Here is a 21,378-nt window from a genome sequence, read left to right as displayed (position 1 = left end):
GAAGTATATATTAAAAATAATTTTTAAAAAACTATTTTGTTATATGTGCAGTGAAATAGGCATCTTAGATGTTCATTGTGGTAGTGGAAAAGGTAGCATACCTTTCAATCTATTTTCTCTGTAATTGAGATAGAATTCACATACCATGAAATTCATACTTTCAATGTGGAAAGAATTGTACAACCATCACCACTACCTAATTCCAGAACATTTTCATTACCCCAACAGGAAATTGTATTCATTAAGCCCTTTGCTCCTCATTCTCTGTGCCCCACCAGCCTGTGAACTACTAATCTACTTTCTGTTTTATGGACTTACCTATTCTGGTATTTCATATAAATGGAATTGCACAATATGCGACCTTTTGTGTCTGACTTCTTTCACCTAGCACAGTGTTTTTGTGGTTCATCCACACTGAAGTATGTATTGATGCTTCATGTCTTTTTATGTCTGAATAATATTCTGTTGTGTATATATACACACCATAGTTTGTGTATCCATTCATCTATTGATAGACATTTGAGATGTTTCTACTTTTTGGCTATTGTGAATAGTGCTACTCTGGACATGTATGGATATGTATTTCTTTGAGTATTTGTTTTCTGTTCTTTTTGGATATATATCTAGGAGTGGAATAGTTGGATCATGTGGTGATCCCATGTTTCCTTTCATTTTTGTAACATTTTTTACTGCATATGAAATTCTTGGTTGGTAGATTTTTTTATTTTTATTTTTAACTTTCACTTCTTTGACTATATTATCCTGATACCTTCTGGCCTCCATGATTTCTCCTGAGAAACCAGCTGCTAATCTTATTATGGATTCCTTGTAAATGAGTTAAGTCACTTCTTTCTAGATGGCTTCAAGATTCTCTTTGTCTTTGGGCTTCAACAGTTAGATTGTAATGTGCCAGGTGTGGGTGTCTTTGAGTTTATGCTACTTAGAGTTTATTTTGAGATTCTTGAAAGTGTAGATTAATATTTTCCATGAAATTTGAGAAGTTTTTGGCTATTAAACATCACAGCTTCCCTCAGGCAGCTGTGATGTTAAACAATTGCCTCTGATTATTTTCAACAAACTCCCCCAGGGAAAAGGCTATTTGCACTGAGCAAGCTCCAAGGCAGATCAAATAAATATAGCATTGTGAGTAGGGCCTTCCAGGGAACCACCAGACTGGAAAATCATGATCATTCTCTGGAAGAAGGGCTTTGAAGCAACTCAAACCCATTCTGCCCCTTTCAGTGCCTGGCAGGCTACTGGTTTTCACCATGATTGGTTTTCAGGACTGCTGCAGAGTTAGCATAGGAAGAGGGCAAGTTAAAACATCAAAAGCTCACTTGGTTTTACTGAGACTCTTCTTGAATAAACACTCCACAGATTGCTCAAGCCTTTGGTTAATTTCCAGAGTTCTGAACAAGTTGATTCTGATAATTTTTGCCAGTGTTCTTTGCTTCCATGGAAGAGGGCTTTTCAGATGTCCTTGCTCTATCATTTTGCTGATCTTTTAGTATGTATTCACTCTTAGATGTGTACCCCATGAATTCATCCCAAAGCCAAGGCAAAAATAAAAAATCATTCATGCCCACTGACATGTTTATCACAGTGTAATTTATAATAGTGAAAAATTTGAAATATCACAAATAAGTAATGGAGGAAAGCATGTACAAGCATGTAAATTCTGGGTCGTACCATTATCCAGGTGTCAACAATGAAAGAACAGGCCCAGGTGGGGAGAAGTGTGACAATGAGACTGAGAGCCCTGGCTTCAGACTCAGATGGGCTGGGTTCAAATGTGGCTCTAAGTTTTATAGCCAACAACTTGGAGCAAATCAATTAGACTCCCTGAGCCTCATTTTCTCATCTATAAGATGACAACAACTCCATCATGTGTTGTAGATGCTTTCATTTAAACCTCACATTATAGGCTTGGCTCAGCCATGTAAGTTGTTATTGTTGTTGCTCTCATTCAACAGAAAGTTCTTTGTGATATAATGGTAAATAAATTAGCAGGATATGAAATCGTATGCATACTATAACCAAAATCTGAAAAAAAAGAATCCCTTGGCAAAGCATGGGAAAACCATGGTTGGAAGAAAATACACCAAATGATGGGATTATGGGTTATTTATTTTCTGTTTCCCTCTTTTTTTTTTTTTCCCTAACAGTGTTCCTTTTTTTAAATGGGAAAGACAAATGTCCACACAGAATAAGTATGTCTTCTTAAAGATGCGGGGGCTTTCCCGGTAGAGTGTAGGCAAGAATGCTCCACATTAGAAACTGAGATTGTAGAGATGTGCTTCCAGGTACATCTGCAGAGACTTTTTGGTCACTATTATTTCTTGCATCTCTTCAGAAGGCTGGGATGTATTTATTGGTCTTTTTCAAGGAGGTCTTTTATTCAGAAGCCTAGGGGCCAGGATCACTGCTGCCTCCTTAGGGAGAGCTCTGAAAGTGGAGGTTAATATCTAAGAGAGCCCTTTAAAATTCTGATGTCCAATGCAGGGACATTTCCCCCAGAGGGGGAAATTTGGGGCCTCCATTGCATCATGTGCCACATGCTAGTACAGTGGTGCTGTCTTCTAGGCTTGGTTGATGGGGGGAGAGAAGAGGATGCTCACTGCACTTGGTACTGTGCCAGGTGCTTCATGGACGTGCTTTGTGTCCATGTTGCTGATCTCTGTAACTGTGATGGGACTTATTTTCCATTTCAGGTTCCGAGGTGCACCGATTATACCCGTGGCAGCCAAGCCGGGGGGACCAGAGGCCCCTGAAACTGAAGCTCCACAGGGCATTCCAGAGCTCATTGAGGTACTGTCATCTTGAATCCAGGTTGCCCTTTAGCCCCAGCGCTGTTCAGGCCAGCCCTTTTGTGTCTCTCTCTCCCCTGGGAAAGAAAGAGAGGCAGCCCTAGCAAGAGGACTCAGTTGGTTCCATTAACCTCCCTGCTAACATGTTAGCACAACTCCCCCACCTCCCTCAAAAAGGTAAACCCAAACTAGGGCTCCTAAGGTTCACTGAAGCCCATGACTTACCCTCCAGCCAGAAACTCTGCAGAGCTCGTCACACTTTGCTGTGCCTCACTTTCTCCTTTCTCTTGTCATACCTCCACTCAGACAAAGCAGCTCCTACCCGTCTGGAACCCTGGGACCGTGACATCCATTCCAGTCCTTCAGACTGTATCAGCTCCTCTAGTACCCCACCTGGGCTGGGGGCCAGTGAGGCAGGGGTGAAAGACATGAGCCAAACAGCTGGGGCAGTGCAGCTTCCGTCCTGGGCACCTCCACCAAAGATGGGAGGCTTATCTTCAGAAGCTGTGGGGCTGAGGCCCAGGTTGTTCTTCCTAACTTGTGCTGGTAGTCAGGGAGGGAGCCCAGTCATCCATCAGGAAGGGTGTGTGTGGGTGCTGATGGTGCTGGTACTAAGGAAGGTAGCAGTGAGAAGGGGCCACAGAGTTCCTCCACAGAGTGCTCAGGACAGTTCAGCGGGGTGGAGCAGCAACGTGCATGGCTCTGGGGCTGAACTGTGGTTCAGGTGTTAGCTCCACCACCACTCTCTCTGACCTCAGGCAAATGATCTACTCTTTCTTGCCTCAGTTCCTTCACTTGGAAGGTAATAGCACATACCTCGTGGAGTTGTGAGGTTAAATGAGTTAATGTGTATAATGTGCTCGGTACAGTGCCATGTCAGTGCTTACTATTACAGTGATGTTGATGTTTACAGGCCAGACACTGTACTAAGTTCTTTACATACAGTATCATTGACATTCACAAAAACTCAGGGAGGCTGAAATTATTTATCCCCATATACCAACGAAGAGTCTGAGATTCAAAGATGTTAAATAACTTGACACATGTCTTGCAGCAAGTTACACGGTGGAGCTGGGATACAGACCCAGGTTGATCGTTGGGGTCAGCTTCACAGCCCCCCTGCACCTGGCTCGGCAGAGCCAAGATGAGGTGTGACCACGTACATGCACTGCCACCATTTCTGTGATTCACACGTGCTGATCTTGTCAGCTTAGCAAAACAGATGTTTTCTGGGTGAGGCTTTTGTTACTTTTTCATCAGGCTCCTGAGAGCACTTGTCTGGCAGCCTGGGATAGTTGTTTTTGTTAAAGCAAAATCCTCAAAAATGCTGCTATGAAAGATGTTTGTATATTCCTTTAAGAAGCCTCTACATAAATCTCAGACCAAGCCTGTTTTGTTTGAATCTCTAGTGTTTTTCCAAAAGAATTGTTATCACAAGACTAAGACTTTGGAACATTCACCACTGAATACTTTTTTGACAGCCTGTTCCCTTAAGAAGTGAAAAAGTAGCAAACACAAGGAATCCTGGTCTTTGTTTTCATTTGTTTATTGGTGATGAGCCCTGACAGCATCTCCCGGCACACAGGTGGCATGAGGAGAATCGGCTGGTGAGGCTGAGGCGTGTGGAGTCCACAGAGCAGGAAGGACCCTGGGAACAACCCTTTCCTCCTCCCTCTCCCCACATCCCCTTGTTTCTTCTTCTTTCACTTGTCATTCTCTCAGGCATGATGCCAGCTACTGGAGATACCTGGCCCTCACAGCCCTATGGGGGAGACAATAAAGAGATGATCACAGGAGAGTGTTAGCTGTGGTGATGGGGGCAGGGGAAACGTGGCCATACAGAGAAGCCTGTCCAGAGGAGGTATTGCTGCAGTACAGGCGAGGCTGAGCCAGCTGGTAAAACTCTAGGCCTGCCGGCAGCTGGGTTCTTGCATACGTCGGGGAGTGGTGGAAGATGAGGCCTAAAAGGTACCTAGGGGCTAGATGATAAGGAGTTTTAAATTCTGAAGGCATCAGGAGGCTGGGGAAATGCATGAGGCCAGGGAGCAATGCGACAGGGTGTCCTTTAGTAGCTACTCTGCTGCAGCGTGGAGGGCCTGGCAGGACAGACCATTGTAGCAGTCCCATGGGAGAAGACAGACGAGGCTTCTCCAGGTGCCCTTTCCTTCAGACTGAGCAGAAAGAGCTGAGAGCATGGCAGAAGCTTGAAATGCAGTCAGGGAGTTGGTGGTTTTGATCTCCTGGCCATCTCGCCAGGGCATGGACCTCTGAGCTGAGTTCACCTTGGCAGCCTTGATAAACTGCTGGTCAGCCACATCCTCTGCCTTCCTCTGCCCTGCCCCATCTGGCTCCTCTCCCCACGGACTGTGGCACCAGTTTCTCTTTTCTAGCTCCTGACGTCCCAGATTTCCATCCCAGCGAGAGACCCCTCGGGACCGTTCCTCATGTCTGTGGACCACTGTTTCTCCATCAAAGGCCAAGGCACTGTGATGACAGGGACCATCCTTTCAGGCTCCATCAGCCTCGGTGACAGTGTGGAGATCCCTGCCCTCAAGGTCAGTCTTACCTTGTCCTCCCTTATGGCCTTCTCCCTGGCAGCAAGGGAGGGGGACTGTCCCTTTGTCTATTCAGCTGCTAAGCCTGCCAAGCCTGCCCTGGGACTCCTACTGCCTGCTCCGCCCCACCTCCCCTCTGGCTGCCTGGCCCTGCCCAGCTCCAAGTCTTTCACCTCGGATTCTAGGACTGCTGCTCTCCCTAATTCTCATAGCGCCTGTTTATTGGAGGCCTATGATGTGCCACAAGGAGGTGTTCCCAAGTAGGTGTTCTGTGTAGATAAAGAAACTGAGGCTCCAGAAGGTGAGGTGGGCTTGAGATCACATGGTTAACAAGTGGGGCTGCTGGAGGGGAAACCTCCCTTTCTGGACGCTGGCTGTACATCAGGGTAGCAAGTATGTGTGGAGTTATTTCTGGGTACCTTTTTCTTAACCACAGTAATTTCAAATTAAACACGATGTGAATCTTGTGGTGCTCAGAGTCATACAATCTGGAAGAAATCCAGGTTGGTTTTGCACTCCTGGTGGCCATCAACAGATGCTGCATTATCCTTCTGAAGACCTGTGAGAAGGATGAGTGGCTGGTGCCTTCCCATCACCCCTCCTTCTACTATGATGGCCTGGCTCTGATTTAAAAGATGTCTAGTGCCTTGATATTCCCCTTATTCAGAAGGCATTTTTAATAGTTTTACTTTATGCGACAAGAGAAACTTACAGCCTCATTGACTGCCCTCCCCTTCAACAAGAATAAAGGTAGGGAACACAGGCTGCTTAGAATTTATGTGAGACCTTGCCTGGAATGCTGGGGTCCAGGGCAGTTCTCTAATCCTTGAAGGAGCCTAGAGTGCAGGGAAGTGGAGGCGCTCAGCCCTGTGGACTTAGCTAGCTGCATAGAGAGGCTTGGATGTGCATGATTTCAATTTGCATGTTAATTGGGAATGGCTACCTGGAGGCTCTATTGAGGCATTTTAAGGTTGTCTGGCTCACTAGGTGTGTTGATTAGGGTTCTCCAGAGAAACAGAGCCAATGGGAGATACAGAAATCTAGGTATCTATAGATACATAGGTAAAGATACATAGATTTAATATGTAGATATCTGTATCTCCTATTAGTTTTGTTTTACTGGAGAACACCAACTGATGCACCTAGTATTAGATGCAGATAGATAAATAGATATGTTTTTTAAGGAATTTGCTTATACTATTGTAAAACCTGGCAAGTCCAAAATCTACAGGGTAGGCTGGCAGGATTGAGGCCTAGGGAGGAGCTGCAGCTTGAAGGCCATTTGCTGGCAGAATCCTCTCTTCTCTGAGGAGGTTAATCCTTTTGTTCTTAAGGCCTTCAACTGATTGGATGAAGCCCACCTACATTATAGGGGTCATCTGCTTTACTCAACATCCACCAATTTAAATGTTAATCTCATCTGAAAACACCTTCACAGAAACACTCAGAATAAAGTTGGAGCACTGTGGCCCAGCTAAGTTGACACATAAAATGAACCACATCACCCGCCAGGTGAGAGGACCATGATAGCAGCACCTGGCCTGAGTGAGGGAAGTGGAGAGGGTCCTTGCTGGCACCCATGTCTTGTGTGTGCCATCCCTGGGCTAGAGCAGCATGGTTGGTTATAGGGAAGGGGCATTTCATGGGGGGCAGGCATGAACAGGGTTCCCCCAAGTGAAGGCAACCTGAGGTTTCAACCCCCCAACTCATTTTACAGCAGTGTGTCTATTACTTCCTCCTGCAGGGGCCGGGGGTATTAGGGAAGAGTCTCCTGACCAGAAAGGACAAAACAAAAGAAAGGACTTGGCTCTGGCCAGGTTCCGGAGCTCCTTGGATCTAGTGGGAGGAGTTGAATGGCAGGGCCCCACCATATCCAAGGAACCCTGGAACCTGGCCAAAGCTGGATGTTAGGATGTCCCCTGGACAGTGTGACTCACAGTCCCCTCCTCTACCTGCTGTCATATCCTCCTCTGAAGACCATTGGTCCCAGAAAAAGACCACTTGAATAAAGTCTAGTTTAAGCCAGGGACTAAAAGTGCAAATCTTCAAAAATAAAGCACAAAAGTGTAAAAGTAGACTCAGTTTATATTTAACAAAATTAAGATTACTTTGGTGACTGTTTGCAGATTCTTTGCTAGAACAGAAAATGAATCAGTACTAAATTTCTTTCCAGTCTCTGTGCTTCCTAAGTCAGACCTCTGGGGGCCACTCTGACCTGGCATCTCTTCCACTCTGGGAGAAGACATGCTTGCAGCTTGGGAGAGGAGTTGGGAGTATAAAAGAGGTGTCAAAAGAGGGCTCTCTGGGGGGTGGGGTAGACTTTGAATTGGGGGTACTTGAGGTTCTAGAGGGAGAAAAAGGTTTTTGATAAGAGTCAGTGGCTGCAATGTTAGGGCTGAGGGCATGGAGAAGGGCTGAGGCAGAGAAGTCAGTAGTGGTAAGGAGGCAGGGATGTTCGAGTGGGGTCCTGTTCTGAGCTTTTTGGCCACCCTTTTTGTCCTTATAAAGGTGGAACTTGCCTATCAGGATGCCAGTTACTGATCTTTAGTACTTGGGCACATGGCAGATGCTTGGCAGATACAAATTTAATTCTCCTTTTACTTTTGTGCACCTGTTTTTCCCCAGCCTACTTTTTAACACTTTTGGTGTCTACTGCCTGATGATCTAATTTACTAGTCAGGAAAAGCAGAACTTGTAAGCAATGTACTGAGACATTTGGTTAAGGAGATTTCTAAGCAAAGTGTGAAAGATGCTGCCTTGTTTCTCCATTGGTGCTTATAGTAAAACACGAGGGAAAAGGAATGAATTGAGGAAGGAACTGTTAGCAAACAGGAATCAGCGTTTGATGATTTGGGAGGTTCTCAGTCCCTCTAGATTGCAAAGGATATTAAGATTAGGAAATTCACTGCTGAGAAAGCATACCTTGGAGAGAAGGCCAAAGGTGAGCCTGGACAACCTTCTGTTGAAGAGAGGTGTGTGACTCATGGATCCAAGCAACTTAGCAGCAGCCAGAAATAGAGACAGACTTCTATAGCAAGGATATGCGGAGAGCCGTTTTGGCTAATGGCATGGATGCCTTGATGTATATAAGAGACCCTCAAGGATTTTGAGAATGTTATACCAGCAAGAACACTGGACTGAAAGGGAGAGAGACTTGACAAATGAATAAAAAGCTGTCAGACTTCTGGGATTCTACAGACAAGAAACAGGCTGATAGAACAACTCAGCTACAAACACATGTTATCCTTCAAAAACTAAAAAAGGAAGAATGACTCTGAGAGCAGGGCTGTGGAAACAGAAGCAGAGGCTAGAGGAGTAGCCACAGAGGCCAGTCTCAGGTATTGAAACCTCACGGAATTTGCCCTGCTGTGTTTTAAACTTGTTTGGGACCAATGACCCTTGTATTTTTTCTACCATCTCCCTTTTGGAATGTTAGAAGTAGGTAAATTGTTTTCTAGGTCCACAGATGGAGAAGCATTTTGCCCCAGGATAGGCCATATCTAGAGTCTCACCCCTACCTGATTAGGTGGCTTACATGATGAGATTAGGAACTTTTTGAGCTGATGATAATTTAGATGAGATTTTGGACTTAGAGTTAATGGTTTCATGGACTGAGAGTTTGGGGGATGTTTGAAGAGGTGAATGTATTTTGCATGTGGGATGGATGTAAATTTTGGGTACCAGAGGGTAGATTATAGTAGGTTAAATTGTGGTCCCCCAAAATATGTCTACCCAGAACCTCAGAATATGACCATTTTGGAATAAGGGTCTTGCAGATGTAATTAAGGTAAGGATCTTAAGAAGAAATCATCCTGGATTAGGGTGAGCCCTAAGTCCAATGACCAGTGTCCTTATAAGAGACAGACAAGGAGAAGACATGGAGAGTCACAGAGAGAAGTCCATATAAAGACCAAGGCAGAGATTGGAGCTGTGTTGTTCCAAGCCAAGGGGTGCCCATGGTTGCCGGAAGCCCCCAGAAGCCAGGAGAGAGGCATGGAGATGAGTCTGCCTCGGTGCCTCCATGGGAACCAGCCCTGCTGACACATTGATTTGGACTTCTGGCTCCAGAACTGTGAGAGAAGAAATATTTTGTTGTTTTAAGGTATCAAATTTGTGGTAATTTGTTATGGCAGCCCTAGGAAACTTATGAATTTTGCATGGAAAGGACTGAAATCAGTCCTTTCTGATCCTGTCAGGTCCCTTAACTCTGAGCTTTGGCTTCCTCGAAGGGAATCGCTGCCCCTGCTCACCATCTTGGGCTTCTGGGGGAAACATGTCAGAACCATTGCATACTGATGGCCAGCACTGCCCGTTCCTTTCTTTCCTGGCATGCCCATCCCACAAGTGAGAGAACCTAGACCCGGGAAACTTAAGCAACTGGACAGCAGAGCTGGGACTTGAAGTCATTCATCCAGCTCCAAAGACCCAGCCCTGGCTGTGTGCCCTGCTGCCACGGGAGCCCCAGAGGAGATGCCTGGGCTGGTAGTGGTGCCTCTACTCCAGGGCAAGGACTGCAGGCCCCATGGCAGTTCTGTGGCCATGCTGCTGTGCTTTGCTGAGGCCTTGCCTGGGCTGTGGCATGTACGAGAGCCCATTGCAGCAGAGCCTGAGGTTCAGAACTCCTGACCTCCTCTCACCCCTGCCCTCTTCCAGCCATGATTGGTGGCCAGAGCGTATTGGGCACCAGGACATGGGGGGCCATGGCCCTCTTTCTAAACACAGTGACATCCCTGTCAGATTTCGCTAATAGGCTTGGACACATCTGACCGCTTGAACTCCCTTGGAGGCAGGGCACAGCCATTCCAAATAAACAGTCACATTCCCCTCCCGGCCTGGGCTGGCCTGTGGAGCCTGCCATACCCTGGCCCCCGTTTCTGTTGCCCAGGTCTGTTCCCAGCTGGGGCCAATTAGCTGAGCAAGAAAATGTTGGGGAACAGGGAGTGAAGGAGAAAAAAATTCCATTTGGTTCCTAGAACAGTTTAAAGGCCACTTATCCTAAGAGTCACCAGCTTTCTGCTCAGGCGTTTTGGCTCTCTCGATCTTCAGCCTGAGAAATCCCTCTGATAAGATTTGATCTTGGGGGTTCAGGCTAGTGATGTTTCTGGTGGTGATTGGCTACCGGGGTTGTAACATCAGAAACTGTTGAAGCCACAGACCATGGGGAAAGAGAGCAGGGGCTGGGAGTGCAGAGGGACTCAAGGCAGGCATGTACCAGCTCTGTGTCCACAGGCAAGTCAGTCAACCTCTTTTTGTTTCACTGGTTCAGCTCAAACTTGGGATGACCCCTGTGTGCTTGGCTGTGTCCAGGACCTCTGGAAGATGGGTCAGGGTGGTGTGGTGTGGACTAGGGATAATGTATATAAGGTTCCTGGCATCTAGGAGACACAAGTTTAGCTGATACTCTTGTCATGTTTATTGTTGCCATTTGATATTATTCTCATGTAGAATTTTTGTTGTGGGTTCCGGAAGTAGTAAGTGGCAGGGCACCTTCCTGGGTGTAAGGTCCTGTTCAGGGCTACTAAGTGAGTTATTGAAATGCAAATATGCTTTGCAGACCCCACTATGGTCCACTATGAATCCAACCAATGTTCTGATAATGATGACAAACATTATTAGATATATTTGGATACCTATTTAGTTGATAAAGCTTTTAGGGAAGAGTTCAGAATTTGATAGCATATTCCTCCCAAATCAAGTCTATATTCAGATTGATTTTCTTCTTCATTGAAAACCCCCCAGAAAGGGTAAAGAAAATCTTAAATACTGGTAGTTGTTTTTACTTTTACCTTTGCCTCTGCTCTTTGAAGCTAATCACAAGGGTGAGATAAGATTATGACATCTATAAAGAATCCATTTTCTTGCCCAAACAAGACTGCAGTCTTGACTCTTCCAGATCTGCCCTTCCCCCACCTCCAGCAACGCTGCGCGCTCCCCTTCCCAGAGGAATGCTGCATTGCTTCTCTCCTTGGAGCCCTTCCGGGCTTTCCCCTACCTGCAGTATGCTCATTTTCCAGCACAGCTCAGGGCTCACATCCTTTGGGTAGAGGTGTGCCCCGTCCTCTGTACTGCCTGCTGCTGTATTTGTCTTTGTGCCTGCATCTCCTGTGGACCCTGGTCTCCCTGGGGGCAGAGGCTGAGTCTCCTCCATCTTTGTATTCTCGGCATCCATCCTGGGCTCGGCCCAGAAAATATTTGGTGAAAGGAATAGTAGGAAAAAGCCAATAAAGCAAATAAACAAGTTGTTTTTCAGTAGGATTTTGATTGGAAATAGGTAATGAGTGACCTGAGAGGGCTGTGTTTGGAGTCACTGCCACCCTGGGGCCAGTTGCAGAAACCCAGAGCTGGGCAGCCCGCCACTCCCTGCTGGGGCTGTGCCCCTGTCTTCAAGGCTGCATCCTGATGCTCCATCAGTAAGCAGCAGTAGAGATGCTCCCTGTGTCCCTGTGCTGCCTCATTCTGGGAGCAGTGACTGTGAATCAGGTGCCCGAGGCTGCAGAGCTGGTTTTCCAACACCTATGGACATCGGCTCTCAAGGCTGAGCTCCCTCTGCTGCCATGTGTTTTTATCTAGAAACTATTGAGTGACCTTCATCCTGAACTATTTTCTGTTCCAGCAGATACATAAAGGAAGGCAGTTTCTGTGCATTTGATGTTTCATGGTTGTCTGGCTTTTGGCAGTGGAAGCTTACGGGATTCTGCTCTCTGTGCCCATGTGTGGTGCACGAGATGCACAGGGTTGGATCTCCCTGGGAAGGAGAGAAGGCAGAGAAGGAAACCAGGAAGGTTTTGGGAAAGCCAGAGGAAGCCATGCTAGGCCCTTTGAGCAGATCAGCCCACCCTTGGTCATCGCCCTCAGGAGGGGCCTCGCAGATCAGGCCCTTCCTCTGCAGCCCCACAGCCACTGCTCAGGTTCAAGCTCCCGGGCCCTGCAGGGCCGCTCCTGTGGCATGCTGCTCCTCCCCTTGCCTCCCAGGTCTTCCTCTTGAGTCCAGCCCAGCCCTGCTGACAGAAAAGCCTTATTGCTATCCTGCTCATCTGTCTGTGGATCCCCATTTTCTCCAGGATAAAATCTAAAGTGCATGGCACAGAAGGCAGAGCATAGCTCTTCATTATCGCCTCTCCAGCCTCAGTTTCTTGTCTTAAAGCCTCATAAGATCTCCCACTGCTCTCTGTGTATCAGGCAGTACTCTGGTTTCAAAGGACAGAAAGCCAACTTCAATTGCCTTAAGCAGGATAGGAAATGGATAGGCTCAGGGCTGGAGATGTCTGGATGTCATCAGGAGCACTGGCTGCCTCCAGAACTGGCTCTTCCCTGTCGTGTGTGGGCCACACACTCAGGTGGCACCTTCCCTGGCATAATCCCCACAGCTCTGGCTTTCCATTTTCTCCTTCAAATCCAAGATGCAGTGCTACTTGTGGTTGACTCCTGAACATCACGCTATTGAAGGATCCATCCTGGCAGTGGAACACCCCTCCTCTGGCAGCGGCTTGTTACCTGACTCTGGCCAATGATATGTGAAGGGACATCTCCTAGGGGTTTGAGGAAAAGCTTTTCTGCTTTTTGGAACTCAATAGGAAAAGACAGCTTTTCTCCTTCACTGGACATTGAAGGGAGGAAGGATGTGACGCCTGGACTCAGGGGCTGAACGGCCACCTTACTCCCAGTCTGGAGGTTTGCAGAGGCTGGGAGGCAGGAGAGCTGCCCAGAAGCAGAGCCTGCACCTGAGGGCTGCTGTGTGTCTGCCCTGCCTCAGAACTTCGTGTTTTGTGAGAGCTCTATCTCCACACAGTTCCAGTCAGGGCTATCTGTTACTTTTGGACCAAAGTATCATTTATGATATGAGAGTAAAATGGCATCTCTTTCCTAGTTGTTAGGAACACAATTAAGGAACGGGCTGCTCTTGGCCTGGTTGGATGGGAGCTCATCCCTGTGGATGAGTACAGTGCTCTAATTGGGCTGGCTGGGTTACATGTCCACCCCTGGAGCTGGAAGGGACAAGGTGGGAGGGATGGTTCACTAAGAAAGTTGGGTTACTCCTAGGAAATGCAGAATAGATGTCAGGCAGGCAAAACTGAGAGGTATCCACTGGCTTGGTGCTCCCTGGTGTCCACACCATCACAGCTCAGGTGCTGGACACAGATGGACTATGTTTGAGTCCTGCCCCATCACTCACGGGGCAGTTACCTCCCCTGGCTTCCTCCAGAGGTTGTCATGAGGATTTGACAAGAGCCACATAGCGTGCTTGCAGCAGGGCTTGACGTAAGCCTCACTGTCTTTATCACCACCCTGTACAACTCTGCATCTTGTCTTTTCTTTAATGGGCCTTTTTACTTGGCCCATGGAGTGCAGAGACTTGGGGTGGGGTGGGGTGGTCTGAGCTCTGCATTTCCTGCCTGCACCCAGAACCCCAAGAGCCTCTGTGAGGTCTTGCCTTTCTCCTGGCTTGAGGATTTGAATCACACCTGTAGCCAAGTCGTAATATCCTGTTGTCTCCCTAAGGAGGCACAGCTGAGGCAGGACAGTCAACAGGTGAAGATGGAAGGTTGACCTCACAGGAGGCAGGGAACTCAGGAAGGCTTCTCTCTGTAGGTGCTGTTGTCAGAGATCAATGCTCAGTGTTCTACAGCTCTGGCAGGTTGGAGGACGCTGCCCCTGCAGACCTTTTTCCTGTGGAAGCTTGGAGCTTGTTCTTAACCCCTAAACCCCAAGTGAATGGCATGCCCTTTTCCAACAGGCCCCTGAGAATCTGCTGCAGCTAGATGAACTGCTACCAGCATGCGCTTCCAGAAGACCTATTTCCCTTTAGTTCTTTCATGTGTGGGTCTCCTTTAATTTCTGAGAATGGCTGTTTATGCTGAGTGTCTATATGTAGAGATGGTGCCAATACCCACTGCACGCACTGGGCCCAAGGGGCCTGATTGCTTAGATGCTGGTGGATAAAGAAGGCTGCCATGTCTGGCTTAGTTGGGGTCAAGTATTCTCCTAGTTTAGCATTTGATGGTTTGTAGGAGCAGTGAATTCTGAAGTGGAGTCAGGGATTGCATGGCATAGGGAGTGAGCCCCAGTGTGGACAACAGCTTGGGGAGTGTCTGTTAGCCATTTTCTTGCATGTACCAGATTCTGCTCTGAGACCCATACATATGTTCATTCTGGGCTTTCAACAACATTCTGAGGAAGGTGAGATTATCCCATTTTATAGGGGATGACACAGAAACACAAAAATGTTAAAAGTTTTCTTCAGGCTAATCAGCGAAGGAACCCGGATTTAAGCTGTGGCAGCCAGAGTCCAAGGCATGTGCTCTTGACCCTGCCTGAGCTCCCTGGGTGGGTGTGAGGAGGCTGCAGAGCCCCTGGGACCTGCCCCTGTGACATGAAGTGAAGCAGCTATGGAGATGGCCCAGGGCACCTCCAACTCAAGGTTGCTGGAGCTGCTTTTAGAGTTGCCGATTCATGCTGCCTTATCCTTCTTCATGGCTTCCAGGGGGCCTCATTTAAGAGGCTGGCTGGAGTCCTGACCTGCAGTCAGCTGTCCAGGCAGAGGGTACAGCCAGCTTCTTGTGCTGAGAGCGGCCTGGACCTGTGACAGTGGGTCTGTCTGCGCTCCTGATAGGCCTAAGCATTTCACACAGTCTTCTGCAAGGATGGCACTGGGTGGCCCAGGCATGGTTGGAGCAGGGGAGAAATGGCGGCTTTAACCCAAGTGGTGTCTTCTTAAGGAAGGGGACAGGCAGGAGTGGTGCTGCCCCACTGCTGAGGTAGGCCCCCTTTATAGAGATGCCAGCTCAGTCTGGTCGTGCTTGGTGTGTTTCAAGCCTGGTGTAAGCATCTAGAGTCCCACTTGGGCCCAGGTTGACCTGCAACCTCCCAACCCTTTGATGGGGCTCTAGTGCCCAAGACCACAAATCAAGCCCTGCCCCAGCCCAACCAGGCTCTTCAACTGCAGCTTCCTGCTCTTAGGCCAGGTGGATGTCTTAGGATTCAGCCTCTCCCCTGCTCACCCCAAAGCCTGAGTGCAGCCACGACTCAAGCGTACCCTGCCCTTTCCAGCTGAGGGGCAGTGTTACAAAGAAGTGACAGCAGGGCTTCAAGAGCAACTGGACTTGGGTTTGTACCCATGTACTGGCCCTGTGAGCTCAAGCGAGTTCCCTGAGTACACTGAGCTTCAGCATCCTTGTCTATCAGTGGGGTTTACCACACTGGCTTCCTCCGAGTCGCAGTGAAGGGGAGGAGGAAAGGGGCAAGCTGCTCTAGAGCACGCATGCATGTGTGTGCAGTCACCACAGGAAGGAAGCCTCGGCCCCTGCACCCTCTAGGTGGAGCCCTGGCGGTCAGGCAGCACTCAGTGGTTGCTGGGGGAGCAGATGTGGAGGTGGCAAATGTGGCACAGGTAGGGAGTGTGGCTGGCCTCTGGACATCCCCTGTAGAAGCCACATGTTGAGGGAGCCTAGGTCGGTGTGGGCCCTGGCCCAGGGTGGCCTCGGGACACTCCCAGGGCAGCTGTAGCACACTACAAGTTGTCGTATGAAAACCACTCTAACTTATATGTGCTTTTGGTTGGAATTAAATGAGTTTTATTGTTTCTAGGACAAGATAGGGATTTGATTAGAAACAACATTTATGGAATGCCAGGGCTGGTTCCCATCCCCTGTGCCCTGCAGGAACACAGGGTCTTGGGTCCCAGGCGTAAACGGCCAGCTGTGTGACTGTGGCAAGACACGCCCCTCTGTATGGCCAGGCCACCTTCTTAAATAAGTAAGAACAGCCTTCAGGTGGGAATGGTTCTTCCCGAGGGCCATTTGCTTTCACAATCTTGTTTACCTTCAGTGGTCAGTTAAGCTTCAAGGGGAAACTGTGACTCAGGCCAGTGGAATTGTCAGATGCAGAAGCAGGGGGTGAGATGGATGCGGGCTTACTGGGTTTACTGAAACTTGTATGCCTGTAGGCCTCTGGGGGTGCAGTCATTTCCTCCCTCTAGCTGTGGGCTGCGGTGCCTTTGGAATAGGATGCTCATGTCATCGAGGGGTCTAGCAGTGACCTGAGGACTGACAGGACCTAGACACTGGGGCCCAAAGCAGTTTCCTCTCCTGGGAAGTGGGTGCCCAGCCAGTGCCCCAGCTGGGAGTGGCCTTGGTGCAGAAAATGCTGTGTAAATGGCAGTTGACAGTGCCAGGTTGTGCCCAGTGCAAGCATGGGTGCTGCCCAGTCCACAAAGGAGTATCTGGTCTTTGACTCTCTGAAGACCACTGCCTTTCTAGGTTGGAAGCAAGCTCTGATTCAGATGAAAGTGTGGCCATGTGGGACTGTGTGACCTCAGGTTGCACACCGATGAAGCCAGCCCTGCCCACAACCTTTCCAGTTACTGTTGATGCGTGTCATGTTGGGGACTGGAGTCCCTGACAGGTATCAGAGCCCAAGCTGGCCCTGGGGGAGCCCTCAGTGGGGCTGGGGTGGTCAGGCAGGCAGCTGTTTCTTCGTATGGGGAAGGCACTGGGTGAACATGGCTTCCAGAGTGTGGTGGGGGCACTGGTAGGGCTCCAACCCTGCTTCCCAGGCGAGGCGACTGAAGCTGAGTCTCAGAGAGGGCAGAGGGCTTTGCCTGGGCATTCTGAGCAGAAGGAACAGTATGTGCTAAAGCCCAGAGGCAAGAGAGTGTCTGGCATGACTGATGTAAACATGGAGCTCCTTGCAGAGAGTCTGAGAAGTGGGGTGGTTGGTAGGTGGTTGTGGTCATCTCTGAAAGGGCAGTAGGGAGGATGGGAGGGGTTCTGTAGTTCAAGAGAGCTCTCTTGGAGGTGGAGATATGAATATCTTGAGCAACAAAGGGGTACAGCCATTCAGAGGCCTGGGAGAAGAGTGTGGGAATGCTGGGCACATTCTGCCACCAGGAGGGAGGGGGAGACGCTGTGGGACAGGCAGGAGGTCAGCAGGGCTGGAGGCCAGGGCATGCGTCCGGGCTAAGCACATCAAGTACTGGGGAGCCTGGCCTCCCAACCCCTTCTTGAGGAAGCAGACCCTTCTGCGCAGAGCGGCTCTGGCCGCCCCCTCTCACCCTCTGGCCTGGCACCTCAGGAAGGGCAGACCACACCTGCAGTCTGTGTCGGGCCCCTCATTGCTCTGGCATCACTCTGGGGCTCTGCTAGGACTTTCTTGTTTGTTTTTAAAGGAAAGTTGAGTGTTTCCTGAGTGTGCATAAAGCCAATGTACTACTTAAACTGAGTATTTATAATTCTTTCTTTTAAGAAATAAAACAATAATAAAAATACCATAAACCTTGCTTTAATTATTCACAGGTGTCAACTTGTAATCATCACGGGGAAAGGGCCAATGAGATGCCTTATTTAAAAAAGGCGCTTGCCTGTTTTGTTTGAAGTTTTGCTAAAATGCTTCATTATAACATGTTCTTGTTTATAAATAAATTCCAGCTTTTCAAAGTTTGGGTGTTTTTTTGTTTTTGTTTTTGCTTGTGTGTCTTTTCAAAAGTATTTAAATGAGATGATTCTAGACGAGGGTGATTCACAGAGTGAGCCAGCCAGAGCTGTCTGTGAGTTACAGCTGTGACTCCCCTGCCCTCCTGGGGCAGCACAGCCACCTTAGCTTGCTGTCAGCTGTGGTGTTTGTGAAGCTATCAATTGTGGATGTGTAGATTAGGGTGAATCCCGATTTGTGTGCTCGCATTTGCCTGCCTGCTGGACTTACTGCCTGGCAGACAGCTCTGCACATGAGCACATGTGCACATATGGCCCGAGGTGGGGCCTTCCAAGGACAGGGGAGAGTTCTCTGAGGGCAGATAGCAAGGGAACCAACCTGGGCTGAAGTCAGGGGAGGCTTCTCAGGTCCGAAGGGGGAGGAAGACTTACTAGGAGAAGATGAGCAAGGTGTGGGTAGAGAGGATTCCGGGCAAATGCAAAGCCCCATGGTGGGAGAGAGCCTAATGTGTTTGAAAACCTAAAAGGAAGGCATTTGGCATCTGGACTGGAGCCCAGAGACAAATGTGGGGTGAGAGGTGCTGTAGAGGTAAGTGGCACCAGACCATGCAAGGCCAGTTCAAGTTCTGTCTATTCTCATGACACAGCTGATTTTGCAGGGTGGGTGGTGTAGTGTGTGTGCAATTTATTTGTGTGTTTGAGGGAAAGACAGATGGTTTGGAGAACAGATTTGAAGGGAGCCAGGACCTTTCTGGAGACTAGTGGGGAGGCTGTTACCATAGTCCAGGCAGATTGAGGTGGCTTGGATCAAGCTGGCAGCAATCCAGTGGGCATTAAAGGCATTCAGGAGATGGAATTAACAAGGCTTTGTGATGGACTAGATATAGGGACATTGAAGGGGAGAGGCATATTACCGATGGACCCCAGATCTCTGGCTTCAGTGACAGGCCAGGTGGAGAAGCCATTGGTGAGAGAGAATCCGGAACAATCTGGAGGGGAGAGTCAACAGAGCCAGGAGTATGGCTTGGGCTTCACTAAGTAGGGGACGTTTGGGGAACCCACTTAGAAAGGTCTAGGAAGCAGGCCGGGCGCGGTGGCTCACGCTTGTAATCCCAGCACTTTGGGAGGCCGAGGTGGGCGGATCACGAGGTCAGGAGATCGAGACCACGGTGAAACCCCGTCTCTACTAAAAATACAAAAAAATTAGCCGGGCGTGGTGGTGGGCGCCTGTAGTCCAAGCTACTCGGAGAGACTGAGGCAGGAGAATGGCGTGAACCCGGGAGGCGGAGCTTGCAGTGAGCCGAGATCGCGCCACTGCATGCCAGCCTGGGTGACAGAGCGAGACTCCGTCTCAAAAAAAAAAAAAAAAAAGGAAGGTCTAGGAAGCAAGCTGACATAAGGGTCTGAAGCTCAGAGAAGTTTGGGATAGGACATATATTTGTGTGCTGTTGGTGGCTCCAACCTTGGTAGTTGGGGCCTCTGGCTAGAAAAGTTAAAAAGCAAGCTTCAGCTGTTTCCTCTAAAGTTATAATTCTGATGCTTTAAAGGCTCCCAACCCTCTTCTTGTTCATGGTGGGGGAGCCTTCCTAGTTGTGAAAGGTAAGGGTCTGAGTGGCTCCAGCTTTGGCATATTAGGGTGCAGGGGAGGGTATTTCTAGGGACACTCTGGGAGAAGCTGCCCAGCCTGCATGGTGCTAGTGCCAGTCTGCAAAATCTCTGGGTAACAGAGAGAGCAGCCCCCTGCCCACCCCCTGCAGCCTCCAATGCTGCTGCTGTGGCGGCTGCTGCTGCAAAACAAACCAGGGTGACTGGGCGGAAGGTCAGGAGTTTAAGAGCTTGTGTGATTCAAGACTAGGGTAAAAGACAGGAGGGGAGTGAGCTGGTTTTCTGTGTGGATCCTGGTATTTTCTTTTGAGTTAGGGAGGAGAGTGGTGGGGCAGGGAGGGAAGGCTGGCCGCCAGAGGGAACGCTGCCAAGCAGAGCGCAGCTAATGCGAACCATACGGCGGTGTTGGGCAGTGGCGGCCATCTCCCGCCCAGCTTAGTACAGCCCTTACTGTGGGCAGGGGTGCAGGAAGGCAGCTCGGGCTGTGCGGCCACTTAACCCTTCCGGTGCTGAGCTACAAGCAGCGCTCCTTCACCTCAGCACATTGATATTTCAGCTGATGATCCTCTGTCCTGGGCACTGTGGATGTCTAGCAGCATCCCTGGCCTCTACCCACTAGATGCCAATAGCACCCTCTCCCAGCCGTGATGACCACAAGTGTCTGCAGACATTCTAAATGCCTCCTGGGGGGAAATTATCCCTGGCGGAGAACCAGTGGCCTAGAACAGGCGGCCCCCTCAGCCGCTGGGCCTGCCTGGACTCTGATGGGCCTGCACCCTTCAGGGGCCCTGCCCCAGACACACCACATCCATGTTTGGAGTGCTGCCTGGGGCCGAGCATGTGGGGGTCGTTTTCCCATGAAGCAGGCAGCCATAGGGTCGGAGGGGAGACGAGACCTACCCAGAGTTGTATGCCAGTAGGAGCCAGGGTCCAGAATTGGTGTTGCTCCACACTTTCCCTGTCCTCCTGCTCCTCGGCATGGCCCCCATCAGTTTCTGTGGTTTAAGTGGGAGGTGTGCAGCCTGCCCCTGACTGGCTTCCTGGGGGGACTAATTCCTATGCCAACCTTCTCTGCCTATTCAACATGCAGTTGCCCAAGGGAACATGGCACGGGTGTTTACCACAGTGTTCTTATACCGTGAGTCAGTGCACACGAGCTCAGTGTCCAGCAGTGGGTCTGGTTCTCTAAACCGTGTGATACCACGTGCCCATTGAACACAATGGCTCAGATCTATGTGGAAAGACCACCATTAGAATCATCAGATCCGCAAGGACAGAGACTTTTGTCAGTCATCTTCGTAGGCCCTTAATAAATGTCCTGTGAATAAATAAAATGCTAATTGCAAAAGCAAATCTCAAAACAATATGTATGATTTGGTCCCATTATGTAGGAAAACTGTCTGCATATGTTTGTATAGAAATGCATCAAAAAATCTGGAAGGAGACAGCAAACTGAGAACAACAGTGGCTGCATCTTGGAGGAGTGAAGGAAAGTGGAATTTAGAGGGCTGAAAGGGAGCTTTCATGTTTCAGTCTATTTAATTGGTGTTTAAATCTTTTACAACGAGCTGGTATTCATCTGTTTCTTGTGTGGCTTTTATGAAAGAAAAAATATAAAGAACTGGAAAAAGCAACTTTTGTTCTTTCCTTCCCTGTTCTCTCTCACCTCCCTTGTGCCCTCACTCGGCTTTGGCCTGGAAAGTCATTCTCTGCTAGGGAGGCCTCTGTGTAGGGAGCCCAGGGGTCTGGCCTGGCACTGTTCTGCTGAGGGCCACCTCCTTTTCAGAAAGCTGGAATGGGCCCCTGTGCGTGGATGCCACTACCGGGCTTCCCCGGCCTCCCTGAGCCCTCCAGCAGCTCCCTGGCACCAGTTGGCATTTGTCCTCCACATGGCAGTGCCCTCTTTGCCTCTGTACGGTCTTCCCTCTGGGTCCTCAAGTGGGGGCTCGCACAGCAAGCGGCAGCCTCTACTCCATTGGGGAAGCT

At 49.1% G+C, this 21,378-nt stretch overlaps 1 protein-coding gene across 2 annotated transcripts in view; it reads left to right on the top strand.

The window, feature by feature from the left end:
• Window positions 1-21,378, top strand: part of EEFSEC (eukaryotic elongation factor, selenocysteine-tRNA specific) — a 256,687-nt gene that overhangs the window by 106,568 nt on the left and 128,741 nt on the right. For both annotated transcript variants that reach the window (XM_032149870.2, XM_058437362.1), the window contains exons 3-4: window positions 2,712-2,808; window positions 5,198-5,362. In XM_032149870.2, the coding sequence (XP_032005761.1) occupies window positions 2,712-2,808; window positions 5,198-5,362 (262 nt within the window). The remainder of the gene's footprint in view (window positions 1-2,711; window positions 2,809-5,197; window positions 5,363-21,378) is intronic.

This window comes from Hylobates moloch, unplaced genomic scaffold, assembly GCF_009828535.3.
Source record: "Hylobates moloch isolate HMO894 unplaced genomic scaffold, HMol_V3 SCAFFOLD_4, whole genome shotgun sequence".
NCBI classification, from domain to species: domain Eukaryota; kingdom Metazoa; phylum Chordata; class Mammalia; order Primates; family Hylobatidae; genus Hylobates; species Hylobates moloch.
Note: the sequence above shows the minus strand (reverse complement) of the source record. Positions and strands in the feature narration are given on the sequence as shown.